The sequence below is a fragment of the Aptenodytes forsteri genome, unplaced genomic scaffold, assembly GCF_000699145.1.
Source record: "Aptenodytes forsteri isolate BGI_AS27 unplaced genomic scaffold, ASM69914v1 Scaffold404, whole genome shotgun sequence".
In the NCBI taxonomy this organism is placed as follows: domain Eukaryota; kingdom Metazoa; phylum Chordata; class Aves; order Sphenisciformes; family Spheniscidae; genus Aptenodytes; species Aptenodytes forsteri.
In genome coordinates, this window is record NW_008795629.1 from 4,265,952 (window position 1) to 4,285,836 (window position 19,885).

Genomic DNA, 19,885 nt, shown 5'->3' on the forward strand with positions numbered 1-19,885 from the left:
TCACTGCAGGCAGCACCACAGCCATCGCTACAGGCAGCACCACAACCATCACTACAGGCAGCATCGCGGCCATCACTGCAGGCAGCACCACGGCCATCACTGCAGGGAGCACCATGGCTGTTGCACCCACAGCCCCAGTGAGCCCAGCCAAGGAGACGGGAGGTCTCCCAGCCCCAGGCACCGTGGCACCGGGCAGACCACCAGCCACCACCAGCCCTGCCACCACCCCAGCTCCTGCCTTTGGGACACAGAGGGAACAGGTCACAGCACCAAGCACATCTGCCCACACCACTGCTGGCCACAGAAATCCTGCCCCTGAGCCCCGACCCACCCGCGGGCTTATCAGTAAGTAGATTTTCTTCTTCCCAAAGCAAAGAGCAGGAAGGGGTTGTCAGCCAACCAAGCACTGCGATGGCTGAATGTACAGCTCAGGGTGACTCGTCTGCATTGCATGTTGGGCTGCCAAATTCACGGGGAAAGGTGAAATAGGACATCTGAAAGCATCCTATTCTAAATTAAAAACTGGGTTAAAAATTGGGTTACAAGTTGTCAGAGCGCTGGTCCGGCTGGGGGGAGCACAGGCACAGCAGCATCCTGGCAGCAGGCAGGCGAGTTTGCATGGGCCACAAGAAGGATGGAGCAGATATTAATGGTTTCTCACCTTTTCGATTAATCTCCTGCTCGTGTCAGTGCCGGCAGCCTCACTCTACCCCTTCGGCACGGAGGGAGGGGACCGAGAGTGCGTCCAGAGGACAGTGGACTTTAACTCCCCTCTGTTCAAGCCAGAGATTGGGTTCCCCTTCGGAAAGTCGCTGAGGGATGCTCTCTACGTGAGTCCCCCCGTCGCCAAGCACATAAGGGATGTGCAGCCTCTTTGGTAGAAAAAATCCCACGGAAATGGAGCAGAAACCAAATTTCATCCGAATGTTAATTTTTTTGCAATTTAAAATGGCTGGTCTCCGCTCACCCATGGAGGCTAAAAACCATTCCAGGAGCTACCTGGGATGTCAGCAAATAACGAGTTATTTTGGTTAGTTTACAGATAACGGACAGATCATTTTCCCACCCACGGACAACTACATCCCCTCCAACCCCAACCCACCTCCCCGGGGCTTCAGCGGCCAAGAGGGTTTGCCGATGGTGGCTGCCTTTTGGGACGACGCAGATTTCTCCCAGGGTGTTGGCACCACCTGGTACCAGGTCGGGGCCACCAAAGGTGTTCTCCTGGGAGAGCCCAGCTCCCAGCTCGCCCATTTAACCCTCTCTCTTGCCAACCTGCAGGAGTACTCCACCCTCAGCTCTACCCAAGACCCCCTTGTCCATGACATGGAAGCAAAGATTGAAAAATACCTGAAAACCCCCTACGTAGCCAAATGGACCTTGAAGGTGACGTGGGAAAAGGCTCCGGCGTACCCGTCCCAGCAGGATGACACTCGGGTGAGCAGTGGGAGACCCAGGTGATGGAGGGGACTGTCACCAGCGATGGCCGGGGCAGGGCTGAGCTGCTGGTCTCCCACAGCTTGATGCGGGCGTTTCAGGTCTCACTGCCCCAGTCTGCGCTGTGGGGAGAGCAGGGGAGGCTTTGGGGGTGCTAAGGGGGTGCCTTGGGTTTCTCCAGACGAGCACCTACCAGGCGGTCCTCACCACCGATGGGAACCGTTCCTTCGCCCTGCTGCTCTACCAGGATGGCGGGATGCGGTGGGACTACGCCAAGCTGGCTGCAGGCAACGTGCTGATCGGCTTCTCCAGGTGCTGTGCACCTGTGTGGCTGCGTTTTGGGACAGCAGGGATTTCTCCCAGCACTATGTTGGGACCATCGGAGACGTTATCCCCAGGATAGCCCAGCTCCCACCCCCAGAGTAACCCTGTCCCATTTAAACCCTCTCTCCTGCAAACCGCAGCAGTTCCCACCCCAGCTGCTCTATGGGGAGCGGAGGAGGGTTGTGTTGGGAGGGTGACCCCAAACCTCCTCTCTCCACACAGCGGCGATGGCTATGCCCAAAATAATGAGCTGACTCAAAAGCCACCAGCTGTCAAGTACCGACCTGACCAGCACAGCGGCGCCGGCACCGGTATGTCACCCGGGGAGCCCTAGGGGTGGGTGGGGATGGAGGGAGCTGTGTGCTCCGTGCCGGGAGCATGTCCCCAGCATGTGTCCCTGCAAGGCAATAGACCAGTGAAGCCACTGGGCAAGAGCTGGCCACCGAGATCAGAGCACAGGTGTCCCGTGTCCTGCTGTGGTTTGCCACGGCCACATCGGCTCTAGAGGGAGCCTGGAGACCTCGTGTGAGGTCAATGGCTGGGGACAGTTTTCCCACGGGATCCCCCTCAGCACAAGGCGAGACCCTGGCTGAGCTGTGCTGTTCTCCGGTTGCTCCCCCAGATGTGCGTGGGCTGTGGATATACAGACTGGACAGTCGCTCCCGGGTGAACTACAGGCTGCGGTGCCTGGCATGGCTGGACGCAGAGCCAGCGCCGGCTGCCTGGAACAGCCAGCTGCCGCCATGCCCCTGCTCCCGGCCCCAGGCAGAGCTGGATCCCCGCTACCGCCAGAGCAGAGGTGCCAAGCGCATCCCCGCAGGGCCAGCCGCGGGGTGGGGGGACGGCAGGGGATCCCCTCCTGCTCTGGGGGCAGCCGTGATCCCCCCACACCGTTTCAGGCCCGGCAGACACCTCTGTGAAGATGCTGCGCACTGCATCCCCCAGCCCGGCTGGAGCCGGGGTGCGGTGTCTGTACCAAGATGGGAGCTTGCTCGAAGGCTGGCAGGAGAGAGCATGGAGCCTCCCCATCCGCCACGCTGCTGGTAAGAGGGCATCGGCACTCGCTCGCCCTAATACACCCTGAGCACCAAGTGCTCTGCAGGCAAAGCAGGGACCCTGACAACCCCCAGCACCCGGCTGCCTTCCTCTGCAGATGGGGAGCTGGAGGCATTCGACTGGTGCTGCCGGCACGTGGGGAAGCCCCTGTTCTGTGCCAGGTTTGCTGAGAAGAGACCAAGGGTCGGCTGCGAGGGATATGTGCCGCCCACCCCCGGTGAGTCCCCAGGGCTCTACCTCCTCTGTGCCAGGGTACTGAGTGGGTGGTATGGCCGTACGTGGACCCCGTGCATTAACCACACTTTGCAGCATCCCGGTGGGGACTGCTGAGACCAGCGCAGCACTGGGGGCTGCTCTCCTCCATGCAATGACACCAGCATTTGCTTTTCTTCCTCCCCCCAAAACGGCTCCATCTCCTTTGTATCCCAGCTGGCGCCTTCGGGGACCCCCACATCACCACCCTGGATGGACTCACCTACACCTTCAATGGGCTCGGGGACTTTGTCCTGCTGCTAGCCAGCGATGCCCAGACCAGCTTCGTACTGCACGGACGCACGGCCCAGACCGGCACGGCCCAGGCCACCAACTTCGTGGCCTTCGCTGCCCAGTACATCTCTGCCACCACCACAACAGTGAGTAGGAGCGACCTGGGTATCAGTTTGAGCTTCTAACGGGGGAGACCCCTCTGGCAGGTTGGGCATCGCCTCTGCGTCACCTACAAGTGGCCAGGACCCGAGGAGCATCCCCTCTCCTCTTCCTGCCACCTCCCACAACCCCAACAAAGTGCTATAAGCAATGGGTTGGACTAAGACTAACGAGACACAGCTCTAACACCTCTTGCAAGCTGGCCAGCAAGGGACTAGAGCTCTTCAGGAACACGGTCTGCTCCACCCTCTTCATTGCACACCCTTCACCCTGACCACTGGTCTCCTCTGGACACATTAGCACAAGTGTACTCTTCTTTGCTTTGCAGATTGCTCCCCACACCCGTTTCAGTAAGCAAAATCTCCTGGTGTCACCAGAAGCAGCCGTTGAGCAGCGTGAGGAGGGGGCTCAGAGCCTGGAGCCCACCGGCACAGCTCTCCACACTGCCACGGTCAGCCAAGCAGTGGTGGTGGCCTGTGCGTGCCCCATGCCAGCAGTGACAGGGGGCGGCTTGCTGTCCTCTTCTGGGCAACCATCAAAGCTGCTTTATCATGTGTTTGCTGTGGTGAAAGGCACACCAACACGGCCCCCAGGGCTGAGCCTCTCTGCTGGGGCTGGAGGAGGACAGGGTTTAGCTCGAGTGTCCCCAGCATGGGGGGACGGCAGGAAGAGATGAGCAGAGGGACTGACTGGGACATCTGCTGTGATTTGCAGGTTCAGTGGACCTTGGGGAGCCAGGGTGACATCAAAATCCTCCTGAACAATGAAACCATCCAGTTTTCATTTTCCCAAGGTGAGCAGGATGTGCTGTTAAATGTTAAATATATCTGGGGGAGACAAAGGGTGTCCCCATCCCACAGGGACCAGCCCTGCCCAGCGCAAGGGCAGCCATCCTGAGCTCCATCAAACATCTCCCACCTGCACCCTGTCTCTGACTTGGCCAGGGTGGATGGGGAGCACTCCCCTCCCCAAATTCAGTGGCATCGTCTCACACCCCAGCCTTGTGTGGACTCTCCCTCTGTGCTCTCCTTCTCTTGCAGACATGGGTGCCGAGGTATACTACAGCCCTGGTGTCCTGCTGGTCAATGCCTCCTCTGTCACGGCCGTCTTTGATGGGGCCATCGCTGTCTCCATCTCGGCCGTCTCCGGGATCCTCAGCGTGGTCTGCAGCCTGCCCGATCGGTACCGCAACAGCACCAAGGGCCTCCTAGGTGAGGACTTCTGGCACTGCTGCACTGGGGTGCAAAGTCCCTTTCCCACCCTAAAGCAGGCTGGAAAATGCTGGGGGAACATGCTTGTGAGGGCAGGGATCCCTGGGTCTAAACTAAACACCAGCCAGCACCAGACAGGAGGTCAACCCTGGCATGGGGGACTCCAGTCCTCTGGTAATGCTCCACCAGGTGTGTGGGACCACGACCCTGCAAACGACTTCCAGATGCTGAACGGTACCAGCATCCCTATGAACAGCAGCGAGGAGGAGATCTACAGCTATGGGATGACCTGTAAGTCCAGGCTCGGGATCCACCTTGATGATCCCCCCCATTCCTGCACCTTTTGGCCTTGCTTTGGCTGGAGACATTTAGACACTTGCCTGAGCAAAAGTGATGCCAGGGAAGCCCTTTGGTCTCCTCACTGCTCTGTGGAAATGAGCCCTAAAATACAACAAACCTTAAAAACCCAAGGCTGTACCCATGGTGTGCTCTCTTGCAGGGGCTGTTGGAGAGCACAGCCTGTTTGCTCAGCCTCTGGACTCACCGGTAATGAACTTCACACCCATCTTCTTGTCTCGGCTGCGGCAGGAGAATGAAAGCCAGTACCAGCTGGCAGCCTCGCAGTGCCGTGGCAGCAAGGAGTGCATCTATGATTTGCTGAGCACAGGGGACATGGCCCTGGGCCTGGCCACCCAGAGCCTCACAGCCGACTTCCAGCGGAAGAAGACAGTACTCAGTAAGTGGAGCAGATCCTCACCTCTGAGAGGACACGGCTTGGGTAACTGGGCAGTGCCCTGCTCCCTCCCTGGGCTCTCCTGCTCCATGTGAGGCAGGAGAGAAGTCACCAAGATCTCGGAGTTGCATTGCCTGGCTGGCTGGTCTCCGAGCCTGGGAGATGCCACCAGCAGGATAGTTGCCACCAAGGTCTCGGAGTTGCATTGCCTGGCTGGCTGGTCTCCAAGCCTGGGAGATCCCTCCATGCTGTGCAACACGAGGATCTTGTCGGCGGGTGGTCATGGAAGCATCTGCCTGGGTTCCCATCCTCACCAGGAGGGACTCAGAGCCAAGGAGTGCCAAGGCCACGTAGCAAACAACCAGCTGTGTGCTGGGCTGCTCTTTCCTCAGACACCTTCCCTCCGGTCATCACCGGTGATGCATTGCTCACGGCCTTCAGGACAGAAAAGGTCAGGAGGCAGTACCGTGCCGTGGGGGTGGGTGCACGCTTTGTCCCCCACCTCTCGCCGGAGCTCAACATATCGGGTAAGGAATGAGAGATGGGACAGCTGGGACAGGATGGGGGGACACCGGCCACCCAGCCCCTTTCCTCTGCCACCTCCTCTAACTCCCACCTCTCCCCCCGGCAGAGAGTGGCACCCTGACGTGGGAGCCCCGCGAGATGGCCCCGCTCACCATCAACCTGGAGGCTGTCGGGTCCAACAACCTCTCTGCCCTCCTCCAGCTCCGCTTCACCCTTTGCAGCTGCAGCAGGAGCCAGGAGTGTGACTACAACGACACTGTGACCCTCGGGGGGTCCTCCCTGCAGGTAGTGTGCCGGAAAGCTCCTCCAGTGCCACACCATGCCTGTCCCCATGCCAGCCATGCCAGCTGTCTTCTCTGTCCACCCATCCTCCTCGTGTCCCCTAAGCCAGTGTCACCATCCCCTTCCCAGCTGGCAGCCTGCAGGTGCGAGGGCGGCTACTCGGGTCCCTTCTGCCAGGACCCTCCGGACCCCTGCGCCCAGGGATGCTTCCCCGGCGTGAGCTGCGACTCGCACGCCGGCTGCGGCCCCTGCCCGGCCGGCCTGACCGGCGACGGGCGGCACTGCTCAGGTGACGAGGGCTTGCCATGGCCACTGGGAACCCGGGGCACCCGCAGGACCCCGGCCGAGGTATTTCTCCTGGTGCCATGCTGCATTGCCTTGGCAGATATCGACGAGTGCACGCAGGGGACGGCGTGCCCAGAGAACACCACCTGCACTAACACGGTGGGAAGCTACACCTGCTCCTGCCCGGCCGGCGAGGAGGGTGAGTACAGGCACCCTGGCAGGCGTGGTCCTCATTCCTATCACCCCCTGGGCCTCAGTGGAAGAGGGTTCCCGTGGGACCCAAACTGGCCGGAGAGGAGAGGAGAGGAGAGGAGAGGAGAGGGAGCTGGCTGAGCTCTGTACCCAAGCCCTTGCTGTCCTTAACAGAAGGGACCAGAGTCCAGCTGCCCCTTGTGCTCCCAGGCTGCAGATCTCACTAATTCACCGGGAAGGGAAACTTCTCCTGTGCAATTTTTCTCTTTGAGAAAAAAAAAGTCTCATCCCATCAAAGTTCAAATGCAGATGCGGAGGGTTGGGGGCTAAAACCAAATCCTGTTTTCAGATGACTGTGGTGGGGTTGGGGTGATGGTTTTTGCTCCTGTTCTAATGCAGCAGGCTGGGATTTCACAAGGGCAAAAGGTTCCAGCTGGGAGGAGGGGATGCAGGGCTTTTCCTTGAGGATCTGAATTTATACTAAAAGTCCTAATGCATAAAAAAAACCCGAAAACTTGGAAGAGAGGCATTACAGAGAGACTGAGGATGGATCAGTGTGCTGGGGCTCTGCCCCTGCAGCCAGGCTTGTGCCTCCATCTGACCTGGGCTCCCTGTCCCACAGGCGAGGGGCCAGGCTGTGGCTTAGCCTGTGGCTCCCACTCCTGCCCCGAAGGCTACTGCAGCAACGGGGGACGCTGCCACCTGCACCCCATCACCTGCACCCCCTCCTGCGCCTGCCCCCCGGCTTTCACCGACCAGCGCTGCCTGGTGGCAGGGGGGGATTTTCAGCCGCTGCCAAGCACAGGTGGGTGCCTGTGCCCAGTGGGAGGTGAACCCCAACCCCGCTCACCCCAGTCCTGGGATGCCAGAGCCACTGCTGTGGCTTCCCCCTGGCAGATCTCCCCCGGAGAAGCATCCGTCTGCAGGTCAGGACGCTGCGAAACGCCACGGCCGGGGAAATCAATGGCACCGTATGTCGCTGGAGGGGATGGGCTTGGGGAGGGGGATGCACTGGCACGCCAGGCAGCATGGCAGCTTGGGGTGCCCATGCCTCCGTGCACCCCCCTCCTGCGGGATCCCCAGGGATCCAGCGGATCCGCAGGGCTGGAGGGAGGCAGCGCCAGCCACGTGGTGCTGGCTGTGGCCGTGGCTATGTGCCAGGTCCCCAGTGCGTGAACGAAAGGCCAGAGCAACCCTTGGGGCTTAGCCACCATGCCTGCGTTGCCCTTCAGCCTCTCCCCGCGCTGGTGCTGTCCTGCCCTCCCCTAACGCCCTCCTGCTCCCCCCACCACAGGTCTCGGCCATCCTGGGCTCCCTCGAGGTAAAGGCTTTCCAGAGCAACACCAACATCACCCAGACGTGAGTGTGCTGTGGCATGGCCCCTTGCCCACCCCAGGGAGCCAGCATGGCAGGGCTGGGCATGAGGCCACAGGGTTTGGGACACAAAGGGCATTGTCCCCCATCCCAGAGTCTGTTTTTCCAGCCCTGATGCTGATAAACCCTTGGAGACACAAGCCCCACAGCACGTTCCATCTCCTGCCTCATCCCTTCTTTACCATCCCCGAAATGGGGAAACTGAGGCACGGTGAGGCTCAGTCACTCTGTGGTGCAGCAGCGGCTCTGCCAGCAGCCCTGTCCTTTCCCTGCAGGACAGACAGCGATGGCTTCACCTTCGCGGTGGTGTCTGAGTTTGCCTACGACAGTCGCGGCACCGTCATCCGGTTCCTGAACGAGGAGCTGCCAGGGGCCATCACTGGCGCCTTCAACGGGCGGCGGGGGCGGCGGGAGGCGGGCGGGCGCCTCCTCTTCCAGCGCCTGCACCGGGACAACATCACCGACCTGGTGAAGCGTGAGTTGCTCCCAGCGCCGAGCCAGGGAGCTCGAGAGGAGCACCCCGCTGTCCCCATTGTCCCCATCACCCTGCATGCCCTGGGGTTTGGGTAACACCCACGGGGGAGGTGGGTGGGCGGCAGTCCCCACCCCAGGCGCGGATCCAGCTCAGGGAGACCTGGGGAAGCATCAAGGGGTGATGCTGCCACGTGGCCGAACCTGTGCCGTGTCTCCCCAGTGACAGTGGCTGAGCTGAGGCACTATTTCCCCTGCGGTCTGTACGGCTACAAAGGCTACCGGCTCCACTATGCGGGGACCGTCGGCTTCGTCTGCATCTCCCCTTGCAAGATGGGCTACTGCCAGCATGGTGGCCGGTGCCAGCACCTGCCTGAGGGGCCCACGTGCAGGTAGCAGCGGTGCTGGGGATGGACAAGGCCACCAGGCACGGCTGCATCTCCCCATGGCATCACTGCTCCTTCCTCCCCATCTGCAGCTGCCTCCCCTTCTCCATCTTCTCCCCCGCCGGCGCCCAGTGCGAGCAACTGGCTGTCAGCCTCGCCGCCTTCCTAGGCATCTTGGTGGGAGCCCTGGCCCTGCTCTGCCTCCTGCTCACCACCGCCTGCCTGGCCTTGCGCCTCTGCCGCCGGCACCGCCACCGGGGGTGAGCCATGGGCTGGACCTGCACAGGGGTGGGTGCTGCGAATGTGGCAGGGAATGGAGGTTGTGTGTTAGGAAGAGCTTTACCAGCCCGAAAAACTGGTGAAAAATCCATCTCTGGAAGGTCCGCCACTAGCGGGACCCATCTGGCCCGGGCAGGGGGAGCCTGCCCTGGGGAACGGGCTGAGCCGGGTGGTATTTTAGCATCTTCTAGCCCCTTCCCCAGTCATCTGCTGCTCAGGGGTGCAATAACATCAGTGGATTGAACATTACCTTCCCTTTTCCTCCATGTCAGGGAATATTTGCATTTCTTCCTCATCTCACCCAGTGTTCGGTTACAGACAGGCTTTCTATTTAATTTTAATTTGAATACCATCCAAATGATTTCCACTGCAGTTCACATTTCTCTGGAAAGAGTTGATATAGAGCAAGAAAAAGGCTGTTGCAGGATTGGACCTTGCTGTCCTGCAGAGCAGGGAGTTAGCAGATGGATGATGAGGTGCAAGGCTAGGGTGGAAGCGCCAGCATCTCCCTCCCTCCTCCCCAGCCCTTGGTCCCAGTGTGGCATCCACGCTCAGGGGAAGCTCAGTGCCCCGAGCCCCCCGCGCCGGTCGGAGCTGTGTCCTGCCCCTGTGGCCGGCTCCCTGCCAGCCCTGGAGCCGGGGCTCTCTGGGAAGCTCCTCTGTTCATTTGCACTTGTGGAAAGGCGAGAAATTGCGTGTGGACAGCAACTGGGGCTTTTTTTCCTCTCGTAGCCTCATCTTGCCCCCACACTCAGTCACTGCTCCCCACTTGCATCCAACCCAGGCACGAGGACCGGGCAGGGGCTCTCCCGGCCCCCCCAACATGTCGTCCCCTTTCTGCTCCCCCCCTCCTAGGACCAAGGAGACCTTCTGGAGGCCACAGCCCTTCTCCTGTGAGTACATCCCTGCAAAACCCCCTGACCCCAGCTCTGCTTCACTCTGATCGTCTTCAAGGTCTGCTCATCTTCCCTGCTCCAGCTCTGATGATGGCAGGAGAGCGGGCAGAGTCTGCCCATTCCCACTCCCCAGAAAGGCATTGGGAACCGCAGCTCCAGGCCATCGACCCCTCAGTCCAGGTCTGCCTGGGTGTTATTGTCCCCGTGGGTGGTCAGGGTTGGGGACCGTGGGCTGGGGACTGATGTCCTGGCCCCGTGCCTCAAACATGCTTGGGAGCCATGCCTCGTCCCGAAGCATCACGGATGCTTTGGCTTGCGTTGGGGTCTGCGCCGCTGTCCGAGCTCGTCGCGAAGAGCAGAGCCCGTGCAGCGCTGACAGCACGGCGTGGCCTGTCCCTCCTTTACAGATAAGGATCCAGAGACCCCACGTCAGGCCTCTGAGCCAGCGTCCCCAGCAGCCCTAGCCTGCCAGTGGTCCTGCCCCGGCGCCTCCGGGCTCACGGAGGAGCCAGCCACTGCTGCTGGCCCCGCCGCCCACTGTCGGGGTCTCCGGCAATGGCACCCATGTGGAGGCAGATGACAGGCAGCTGCCTTTTGGGGTCTGGTCTTTGTGGGAGGATCCACTCTGGAGGAGGTGCTTTTTTTGAATGAAAAATGTGGTTTTGTTGGGTGGCCAAAGTGAGAGGATTTCACCTTCCCCTGAGGACCTGCAGAGGCAACCGGGATAGTCCCTGAGTGTGTCTGCACCGGGTCTGCACTGGTGCAATGTAACTGGACCCAGCAGAGCCGCTGATAGCAGACTCAGGTGGGGCAATACAGTGATTATAACCCATTAGGAACAAAATAGAATAAAGCAAAAATGATGACAAGCTGCTGAGTAAGTTGCCTGCACCCTGCGGTGTCCATGCACCAGCCCTGCTTCCTTGTCACCAAGCTCTCGAGTCCCTGCTTTCTGCTGGTCCCACCCACAGGGCCAAAGAGAAGATGGATGTAGCTTTTTTTGTTGCTCCATCCCTTTATTCCCCCTGCAAAGCTGCAAGTGTCCCTCACTGCTTTCCTCAGGCACTGCTCACAGTGGCTCAGATCACACAGGTTGGGCTGCTGTCCCCGCAAACGCCCCGCGGCTCTTTGCCTCTGCTGAGGAAAGATGCTGCACCCAAGGAGGGTGTGTCAGACCCCGGCGGAGCCCAGGTCCAGCCCCGCTGCCCCAGAGCCCACCTCAGCCCCAGCCCAGACACTCATATCCCCAGCGCCAGCTCGGAGGGCAGCAGCATCCTGCAACACCGCTGTCCCCAGCCTGCCCCCCCCGCCACCTCCCAACCCGGTTCAGCAGAGGACGTGGCTGCTGCAGGATCAGTGATGCTCAGACCCCTCAGAGGCTTTATTGACCAAACAAAATTTGACAAGGATTTATTATTTTTTTTAAGAAAGGCAGATGCTCTCTTACGTACACAAAAAATTATTGTTCTTCCGACATTTCTGATCGTGGGATTGCATTTTGCCCTCGCACACCCAGCAGAGGCATCAAGCAGACTCAGGCTTGATCCGGAGAATCGCCCCTTCCGGGCATAGGGCCTGGGGACCACCCGGGGAGGGATGGCTGGGGGACAGAAGTGGGACAAGACAGGAACGGCCCACGGGGTGAGCCTGGCACACCACGGCACTCGGGGGCTTGGCCACAGTCAACCCACACAAGGCGCAAAAACCCTTTCCCCGGGTGCCAGGGGGCCAACCTCACCCCGCAGCGTGGGAGGCACAGCGCGATGCAGGGAGGACAGGGGGTGGCGTATGCGGTGGGGGATACCTGCCCACCTCCCCGCCAGCAAGGAGGTGCCTGCAGGCACCCGCTCAGCTGCAGCTGGGGAAGGGCGACTAAAGCAGCCAACTTCTCGGGACAAGTCTGGGTTAGAAAAATGAACTTGTGCCAGTGAAGGCAACCACAGGCACCAGCTGAGTGAGCCGCCCTGTACTGTGGGCAGGGGTGATGGGTGATGGAGAGAGCAGGGGGACGCAGGAGGACACAGGGGATGAGCAGGAGAAAAGGACTTGGAGGATCAGCCGTGGCCTGGACCATGTTGCAGACGTGCAACCCCTCGGTTACTTGTCCTCTCCATCTGCAAAGAAGAAATGAGGATTGCCCGGCCACCTCCTCCCCAGGGGCCTCGGGTGAGCCAGGAGCCCCAGGGGAGTTTCCACGTGGCGGGGATGGGGGGCAGCAGGAAGCAGCCGGTAGAGAGGAGACCCCCGAGCCCGCTCACCTCTCTGCTCCTCTGAGTCGCTCTCTGCCTCCTCCGAGGAACCTGGTGGGGGTTGCAAGAAAGCCCCAGATCAACTCACACCAATCACCATGTTAGCTGCGGTCCTCCTCCCCTCCTGGTGCTGTCACACCCAGATTACGCCAGTGGTTATGTGCTAAGGGAAGTGTGTCCGTCCCCCCCCAACCCAGGGCACAGCACAACCTGCACGTGGGCACCCCAAAACCCATCTCTTGTCTGCCCGGGGCTCTTGCTGCATTAACCACAGGGTGGCTGGGATGTTCCCCTCCCAGCCCTGGGCACCAAGACAGCATTGCCCTGGCACACACGGGCTGCAAACCCACCTGTGCCGGGTGACTGGTATCCATCACAGCCGATCTTTGGTCTCTTCTCACTGTAGCGGGTGCAGAGGCGGGCACTGCCCACCTGGTTACAGCACCAATCGTACAACTTCAGCTCCTGGTCTGGAGACAAAAATTAGAGTAAGGGGCTGAAGGGGAGAGGAGAGGGATATGGGCTGGTTCTGGGCAGGCAGGGCGCTCGCCTCGGCTTTTGGCCGGTCCACAGTCCCACCAAGGGCAACAGCATGTCAGGAAATAAGTTAACATGGAGATTAAAATGATTTACAGGGCTACAGCGATGCCAGCCTCAGCTGGGGGATGCCAGGGCTGGCTGTGCTTACCGCGGTAGGGGGATGCCTGCCTGGAGGACCTCCAATACCTCTCCTGCCGCCCCTCGATGAGCTGGCTCTGGCTGTTGTACAGGCAGCGGACGCCGGCGCCGTGCTGGTTGGGGGAGGCGGAGTGCAGCATGGAGACACGGGCAGCCCACCAGCCTGCAATGGGGCAGCAATAAGCCTCAGCACAGCTCCCCCCTGCCAGCATCCCTGCCCTGGTACAGCTCTTCCCAGCCAGCATCCCTGCTCCAGGGCAACGAGCGGGGCCGGGGTTGGCTCCTCGTTATCCATCACTCCCACCACATCACCCATGGTGCTACAGGCCATTTGGAGAGACTGATGGAGACCATCCAAGTGGTCCCCCAAGGTGAGACCCTGGTGCTGGGGAGGGTCCATCCCCGCTGTCCCCGTGCAGCTTAGACAGCTCCGTCCAGTCTAACAAGACAGGGACAGGTCAGCCCTCATTCCTCCCCATTTTCCCTGTCTCTGCAGGGAAGGGCAGCCCCCGCCTCATTTTCCTTGTGGTCCCCTGCCTGCCCGGTCAGGAGGGACCCCAGCCACCCTTGCAGGGGAAATGGGGAGGGACAGCTGGGGGACGAGGAGGGTGGGGAAGCGGCGTGTCCACTTGCCTCCCCGGCTGCTCTTGAAGCGGGGGTCCTGCTGCCCTTGCTGCAGGGAGCAGGGGCAGGCGGGCAGGCCCTGGCTCCACGCCCGCGGCTCCTGCTGCCGCCCTGTCCACGCCAGGCACTTCAGCCGGTAGTTGACGCCCACACGGCTCTCCAGCTTGTAAATCCACAGCCCGCGGAGGTCTGAGTGGGGAGAGAAACCATGAGTTGCCACCTCTGGCCAAGGGGACCGCAGGGGCAGTTTCGGCTTGAGGCGAGAGCCGAGTGATGCTGGTGCTGGAAGCTAAGCCCGTGTTGACCCCCAGCCATGGGACCCCATGCTTAACAGCCGCCCAAAGGCAGGGAAACAGGGGGAGAGGCTGTTGCCAAAGAAGAAAGCCTTGGGACAGAGCCATTGCAACAAAATGGTCCATAGACACATCAAGGACGTTTCAGCCTCAGAGCATAGCTGGTACCCAGGGGAAGCATTTTATGTGTTTGGGGGAAAAGCCTGGCCTCGGTGAACTCAGCGAGAGCCTTGCCACTGTGGCAGGGTGGATTTCATCCCCTGGGAACATCCCCCTCCCCGCGCAGCCCTTCCCCAACCCCCCGAGGGGCTGTGTGAACCTGCCCCGGCTGTGTGGCACTACCTGTGTTGTAGCCCCTGAACTGGTCAGGACGATATTTAGCGGCTGGAGGTCTCTGAGTCAGGTCGTCATTGCGGTAAAAGCCATCCCCGCTGCGTGCAGAGGAAAGGGGAAAAATCAGGGGCTGCTCTTCCTGGGTGGGATTATCCCAGCCCCAGCCCCAGGCCCAGCCTGCCCTTCAGCCACCCTGATCCTGAGCTGGCAGGACCCCACAGCACCCAAATCACAGCTCCGGTGACAGGAGGGCAAAGGTACCAGCTCCCCCAGCCCACTGCCTCCTCTCTACAGGGTGCGGTTAGTTCTGGGTGCTGCAAGCACTCCTGCTGCATCATGGGCTGAACCCACGGACATCTCAAGACTCCTGCAAGCAGCTTCCATGGTTTCCAGCATCTTGCAGGGTGATACGGAGCGGAAACCCACAAGCGGTCATGCACAGGCAAGCACACACACACGCCTGTGCCGCCCGCACTTCCCATTCCGGCCACCTTTTCCTTACCCAGCTGCAGCAAGCAGCTAATGAGCAAACCCTGGAGATGGTGTGCACAGGGCGAGATGTAATGCGAGGAGGCAGGAAGCGACTGCTCCAGCCAAGCGGCGGAAATCCCTTCACTCAACTGGTGCAAAGTTCAGCAAACATCCCCTATTCCCCACTCCTTCCACCCAAACCACCAGGATGCTGCATGCCCGGGACCACAGAGGGATGCGTGGATCTTACAACAAGCACAGCCCGACAAGTCAGCGTGCTGCAGCATGATCCGGCCACTAATGGGGCAGATTTGGTTGTGAGACCCCCATATGTTAGGCTATATGGGTGTGCAGACCCCATCTGGGCTGCCCTCATCCTTGCAGGGCACTTCATGGGACATGGGGGGAAGGATTAAACCAGCCGGAGCCAAGGGTGGGACGCAGCCCAGTGCTCGGAGGGGGCAGGGTGCTGAGCCTGCTGTACCTGGTGTAGCCAATGAGCACGTTGGTGGCAGCGAGTCTGGTGTAATCCCATTGCATGCCTCCCTCCTGGTACAGCATCAGGACATAGGACCTGAAGCCGTCGGTGGTCAGGATGGCCTGGTATGTGATCGTCTGGGGAGAAGCGTTGCAGACAGGTAAGAAAGCGAGCAAAGCTGTTGGGTTTAAAATTAGGGGTGTGGGTCAGTGCTTGCTGGGGAACGGCGGGGCTAAGGTCCTGATGTGCAAGGCAAACACAGCCTGGGCTGGTTCACATTTTGTGTGGAAAAGGTGATGGTTTTATTTTGATGCTGTTCCATAAAAAGCCTCAAATTCACCCAATTTTATGCTCCTGAAGAACAGTGTTTCTGGTGTACAATAAAATCCCACCACATTAAACAGAAAGATTTTACGGAGCAGAGAGAGTTCAACTAAAGATGTCCCCCAAAAAAAACCTGAAAACCACCAAAACATGGGCACAGCCCAGTTCTTTTTGGCAAAATTCTTCAAGACTGACCTTTTTCACAAATCTGGTTCTTGTTTTCAGGCACAGACAAGGTGAACGCCCATGGGTCTTGGGGTTTTTTTTGACAACTCAACAAGCCCTTACCCTCCATCAGCCCCTTACCCTCCGGGAGTCAGTCCGTGCTGCATAGGCAGGTGCCTTCTCCCAGGTGATCTTCAGGGTCCAAGCTGCGGAGTAGGAGGACCTCAGGTACCGCCGAACCTTTGCTTCCACATCGCGGACGAACGGAGGCTTGGCCGTGTTGAGGGTGGGGAACTCCTGTGGGTTGGGTACACCCACGTCTGCATTAGCTCCCAGTAGGGTAAAGACAGGTCTAGATTGGGGTCATGCATGGAGCAGTGCAACTAAGGGTCTGGATGAGATTTGGACGGCTCAAGAGGTGACACGCACAGGACCACCAGCTCTTAGATTTGGCCCAGAAAATGGAAATGCTGCTCATGGGCTCTATCAATTACACATCTCCAGAGCCATCCACAGAACAGGTGATGAGTTTATCATCAAAAGGTCTTTCATGCAACCATGCACCCGGGTGGCTTCACTCACCTGGTAGAAGGTGGTGCCAACGCCTCTGGAGAAGTCGGCGTTGTCCCAAAACACGGCGATCATGGGAACCTCCTCGTGGCCGTTGAAGCCACTGGGAGGAGGGTTGGGGTAGGTGAAGATGCTGTTGTCCGAGGCTGGGAAAATGATTTGACCATTGTCTGTAAACTGAGCAGAGGGATCCCTCCATCAGGTGAGGTCAGGACCAGCGGGACCCCTGACACATGCGTGGCAGCCCTCCCATTTCCAAGCCCACTTTGAGCAACACCCAAGGAAGGCCACCACCCGCCACCACCGAAATGGCCACAAAGTCACCTCCTGCTGCAAACAGACTCCAGCAGTATCCCAATTGATTTGCCCCTACAAGGCTCCCACCCCAGGCACCTGGCCCCTGGTGCCTCCCCCAAGTTTTGGGGGGACGGCCACTTGCCCAACAGCAAGTCAAGCCAAGGTAGACTCACGTAGAGAGAGTCACGCAGGGTTTTCCCAAATGGGAATCCGGTCTCAGGCTTGAAAAGCGGAGAATTAAAATCCACTCTCCTTTCCACGTACTCACGATCATTTTCCCTCGCTCCGTACCCATAGAGGGGCACAGCTGCAACTGGAAAAGAAAAGAAAACAAAAAAAAAAACAAAACATGCTTACAGCAAAGCCTTTGGTCTGTGCCAAAAACTCAAAGGGCTGAAATGATTTTGCTTCCAAAGGGACACAGCCTGGGCAGCAGGAGGATGGGGGGACACTGCAAATAGCCACCTGGGACACCCTGCATGTCACCTTTCCTTGTAGGAGCTTGCTCCCACCCCTTTCGCTGCCTTGCATGTACACAGCTGCCCTAAACATGCTGTGATGGCCTTTGTGGTCACTGTCCCCTCCTGCTCCAGCCCCGTTGGGGCATGACACTGAAGGACTGCCGTTAGGAGGGGAAAAACATTGTACAGGACTGTGGTAGGGGGACAGCAGGGAATTAAACACCCACAGCTCTTTCTAGAGATGTTTACAGCCTCCAGCTCCCTATTTATGTCTGTTAAATAAAACAAAGCATTTGGAGGGGATGGCTTTTCCAGCTGATGGGACCATACTTGAAGGCAGGCTCAGCCTGCCAAAAATGCAAGCTCATGTGCAGGAGCTACTCATGGTGTGTCTTCCCCAGGGGTCCTGGCCCCAGATAGCCCCCTCGGTCTCTGGGCACCAAATGTCCCCCAGGACGGTCCGTCAGGGGGCCAGATGTGCTCCTCCCGCCTGGGCTGCCCTGTGAGCATCACGTACCTGTGGGGCCGGGCAGCGGGGTCAGGGCGGCTGCTGGCCCTCCTGGTGGAGCTGGAAACTGGGGGGACGAAGCGTGGGAGGTGACAGTGGCTGCTCCTGGCCTGGGGAGCGCCTCCCTGCCCTTGGGGAGGGGGGCTGGCGGGGCCGGGCTGGCGGCGGACGGGCTGCAGGACACGGCTGGGTGCACGGTGGCTGGGACCCCGCCCCGGGCTCCCCCCTGGCCTGGGAAGGCTGCGGGGAGACTTGACCCACTGGCAGCAGGGGCTCCGTTTGCCAGGCTGGTGGTCACCTTGCTGCCCAAGAATGGCTGCAGGGCAGCGGGTGACAAGCCATCGGCAGGTCCTGGCCCCGGGACCTTTGTTCCGGGGCTGCCAGCAGCGATATCAGTGGGAAGAAGGCCAGGGAGCCCTGGGCTCCCCCCTGGAGGGGAGCGAGCAGGGGTCTCCATGGCTGCCCCAGCTCCAGTTACACCAGGAAGGAGCTGAGCCATGTCCCCTCGCGCTGCCATCGCTCCAGGGAGCACTGCACTCGCTTCCCCCAGAACGGGGCTGTTGGCATCCCTGGAGGGGACCCCAGAGCTTCCCGGCTGGTGGGGAGGCAGGAGCAGGGCAGGCCTCCCCAGCGCATCCGCCCCCAGCTCTCCCCTTCCCGCTGCAGAGGACCCCGCTATCGACTCACGTGCCGAAAGCGGAGTGGAAAGCCCAGGGCCAGTGGACACCCCCTCTGCAGCGTTTTCTCTCTGTGGAGCAGAAGGCAGCGCCAGGGCAGGGTTGGGGGATGCAGGGGCATGGGGGGATGCTTCTCCCGAAGGTGCCAGCATTCCTGAGGACACCTCGTCTTCAAGAGACCATGTCTGAGCGCCTCCAGCATCTCCTGCCAGCCCACCCAGTGCCCCTGGCACCAGGGGTCTGCTGCTGCTCTGGGTGCCAGGGACAGAGTGGGGGTCCCCGTTGGGTGCCAGCCCCGAGCTCAGCCCGTGCCCGGGAAGAAGCAGCGAAGCAGCCAGCGAGGCAGCCGTGCCGTCGGAGACGCCACTGCCATCTGGAGCCACTGGGACCAGGGGCTGCGTCTCCTGGTGGGAGGTGAGGGCAGACGGGGCCAGCACTCCCGACGCAATCGGTATGATGGTTCCTGCGGTGTCTCCCAGGCTGGCACCAGGGGAAGGTCCCCCATTTGCCGAGGCTCCTCCAGGCAGCTCCACCACATTGGCTTGGCTCAGTTTTGCATCAGAAAGTCCAAGATTGGCACCACTCTGGACACCGAGGGCAGACACAGGGCGTTCCTCAGGGCCAGCAGCCTCCAAGCCTGTGCTCAAGTCACCGCCGGCTCCACCAGCTCCAGGAAGGCTTGCTCCGTTGGCAGCCTCATCAACTGTCCCAGGTGATGAAGACCCCTCTGTAGATGGGGAGGAAGATGCAGAGTGCAGCACGGCTCCCATTTCTCCATCAGGGGCTCCAGCTGGTCCCCCTCCAGCAGGGGCCTGGGACTGCCCTGGGGACCCCCTGTCACCAGCCGCTTCACCTGCCCCTTCTCCTGCAGCAGGAGGGACACCTGGCCCAGCACCCAGGGAAGGCTGCAGAGCTCCAGGAACACCGCTTGCTCCTCCGAGGGCACTCAGGCTGGCTGGGTCCGAAACAGAGGATGCTGCAACCACACCACTGGGAGAGGCAGGACCAGATGGGGACCCTGCACCAGGCAGTTGATCCATCCCAGCATCCATCCCGCTGCCTGCAGCGGAGCTCAGGGATGGCTCAAACCCAGCCCTGCTGCCTGCTCCTCCCAGTGCCTGCTCTGCCATGCCGGATCCATGCCCCTCCACTGCCGGCAGCCCCAGGTTTGTTCCAAGCTGGTCCCCAAGGGCAGGTGATGGGGGTCCCGCTGGTCCATAAGCTGCTGAGCTGGGAGCATCCCCTACTGAGTTCAAGCCAGTGCCTGGTCCATTGGCTCCAGGGAGACCTGCTCCTTGGGGAGCACCAGCTGCCGTCCCCCATGGCTGCGACCCCCCAAGGGATGGAGGCACGGGTGCTCCCTGGGCAGCACCAAGGTCGGGGCTCGCTGATGTCTCTGCCCCAGACATGGGGCCAGCTGCAGCCCCCAGGGGTGGGTAAGCAGCCCCAGGAGCGCTGGGGGATTCTGCAGGCATGTCCCCTGGTCCTTCAGCCCCTGAGAGGTCGGGCTCCAGCCCAGCACTGCTGGAAGGTGCGGAACCAGGCAGGGACACTTGTCCCAGTACTGAGGCTCCTCCTGCTCCTGCTCTGTTCCCAAGAGCTGATGGAGGGGACAGTTCAGCATTCACCAAAGCCCCTGTTCCTCCAGCTGGCAGCTCTCC

General features: G+C 60.4%; 1 protein-coding gene across 1 annotated transcript in view; it reads left to right on the forward strand.

Moving 5' to 3' along the window:
- The window catches only part of MUC4 (mucin 4, cell surface associated), a 14,529-nt gene extending 3,969 nt beyond the window's left edge, over positions 1–10,560 (forward strand). Inside the window, exons 3-28 of the mRNA XM_019472868.1 lie at positions 691–830; positions 1,036–1,200; positions 1,282–1,437; positions 1,619–1,749; positions 1,984–2,072; positions 2,384–2,605; positions 2,661–2,804; positions 2,915–3,034; positions 3,247–3,449; positions 4,177–4,255; positions 4,503–4,673; positions 4,863–4,964; positions 5,173–5,409; positions 5,799–5,933; positions 6,038–6,216; positions 6,343–6,502; positions 6,599–6,697; positions 7,313–7,495; positions 7,588–7,661; positions 7,985–8,049; positions 8,340–8,539; positions 8,759–8,927; positions 9,014–9,181; positions 10,056–10,093; positions 10,179–10,276; positions 10,504–10,560. Of these exons, the coding sequence (XP_019328413.1) occupies positions 691–830; positions 1,036–1,200; positions 1,282–1,437; positions 1,619–1,749; positions 1,984–2,072; positions 2,384–2,605; positions 2,661–2,804; positions 2,915–3,034; positions 3,247–3,449; positions 4,177–4,255; positions 4,503–4,673; positions 4,863–4,964; positions 5,173–5,409; positions 5,799–5,933; positions 6,038–6,216; positions 6,343–6,502; positions 6,599–6,697; positions 7,313–7,495; positions 7,588–7,661; positions 7,985–8,049; positions 8,340–8,539; positions 8,759–8,927; positions 9,014–9,181; positions 10,056–10,093; positions 10,179–10,276; positions 10,504–10,560 (3,584 nt within the window). The remainder of the gene's footprint in view (positions 1–690; positions 831–1,035; positions 1,201–1,281; positions 1,438–1,618; positions 1,750–1,983; positions 2,073–2,383; positions 2,606–2,660; positions 2,805–2,914; positions 3,035–3,246; positions 3,450–4,176; positions 4,256–4,502; positions 4,674–4,862; positions 4,965–5,172; positions 5,410–5,798; positions 5,934–6,037; positions 6,217–6,342; positions 6,503–6,598; positions 6,698–7,312; positions 7,496–7,587; positions 7,662–7,984; positions 8,050–8,339; positions 8,540–8,758; positions 8,928–9,013; positions 9,182–10,055; positions 10,094–10,178; positions 10,277–10,503) is intronic.
- Positions 10,561–19,885: the final 9,325 nt, after the last annotated feature.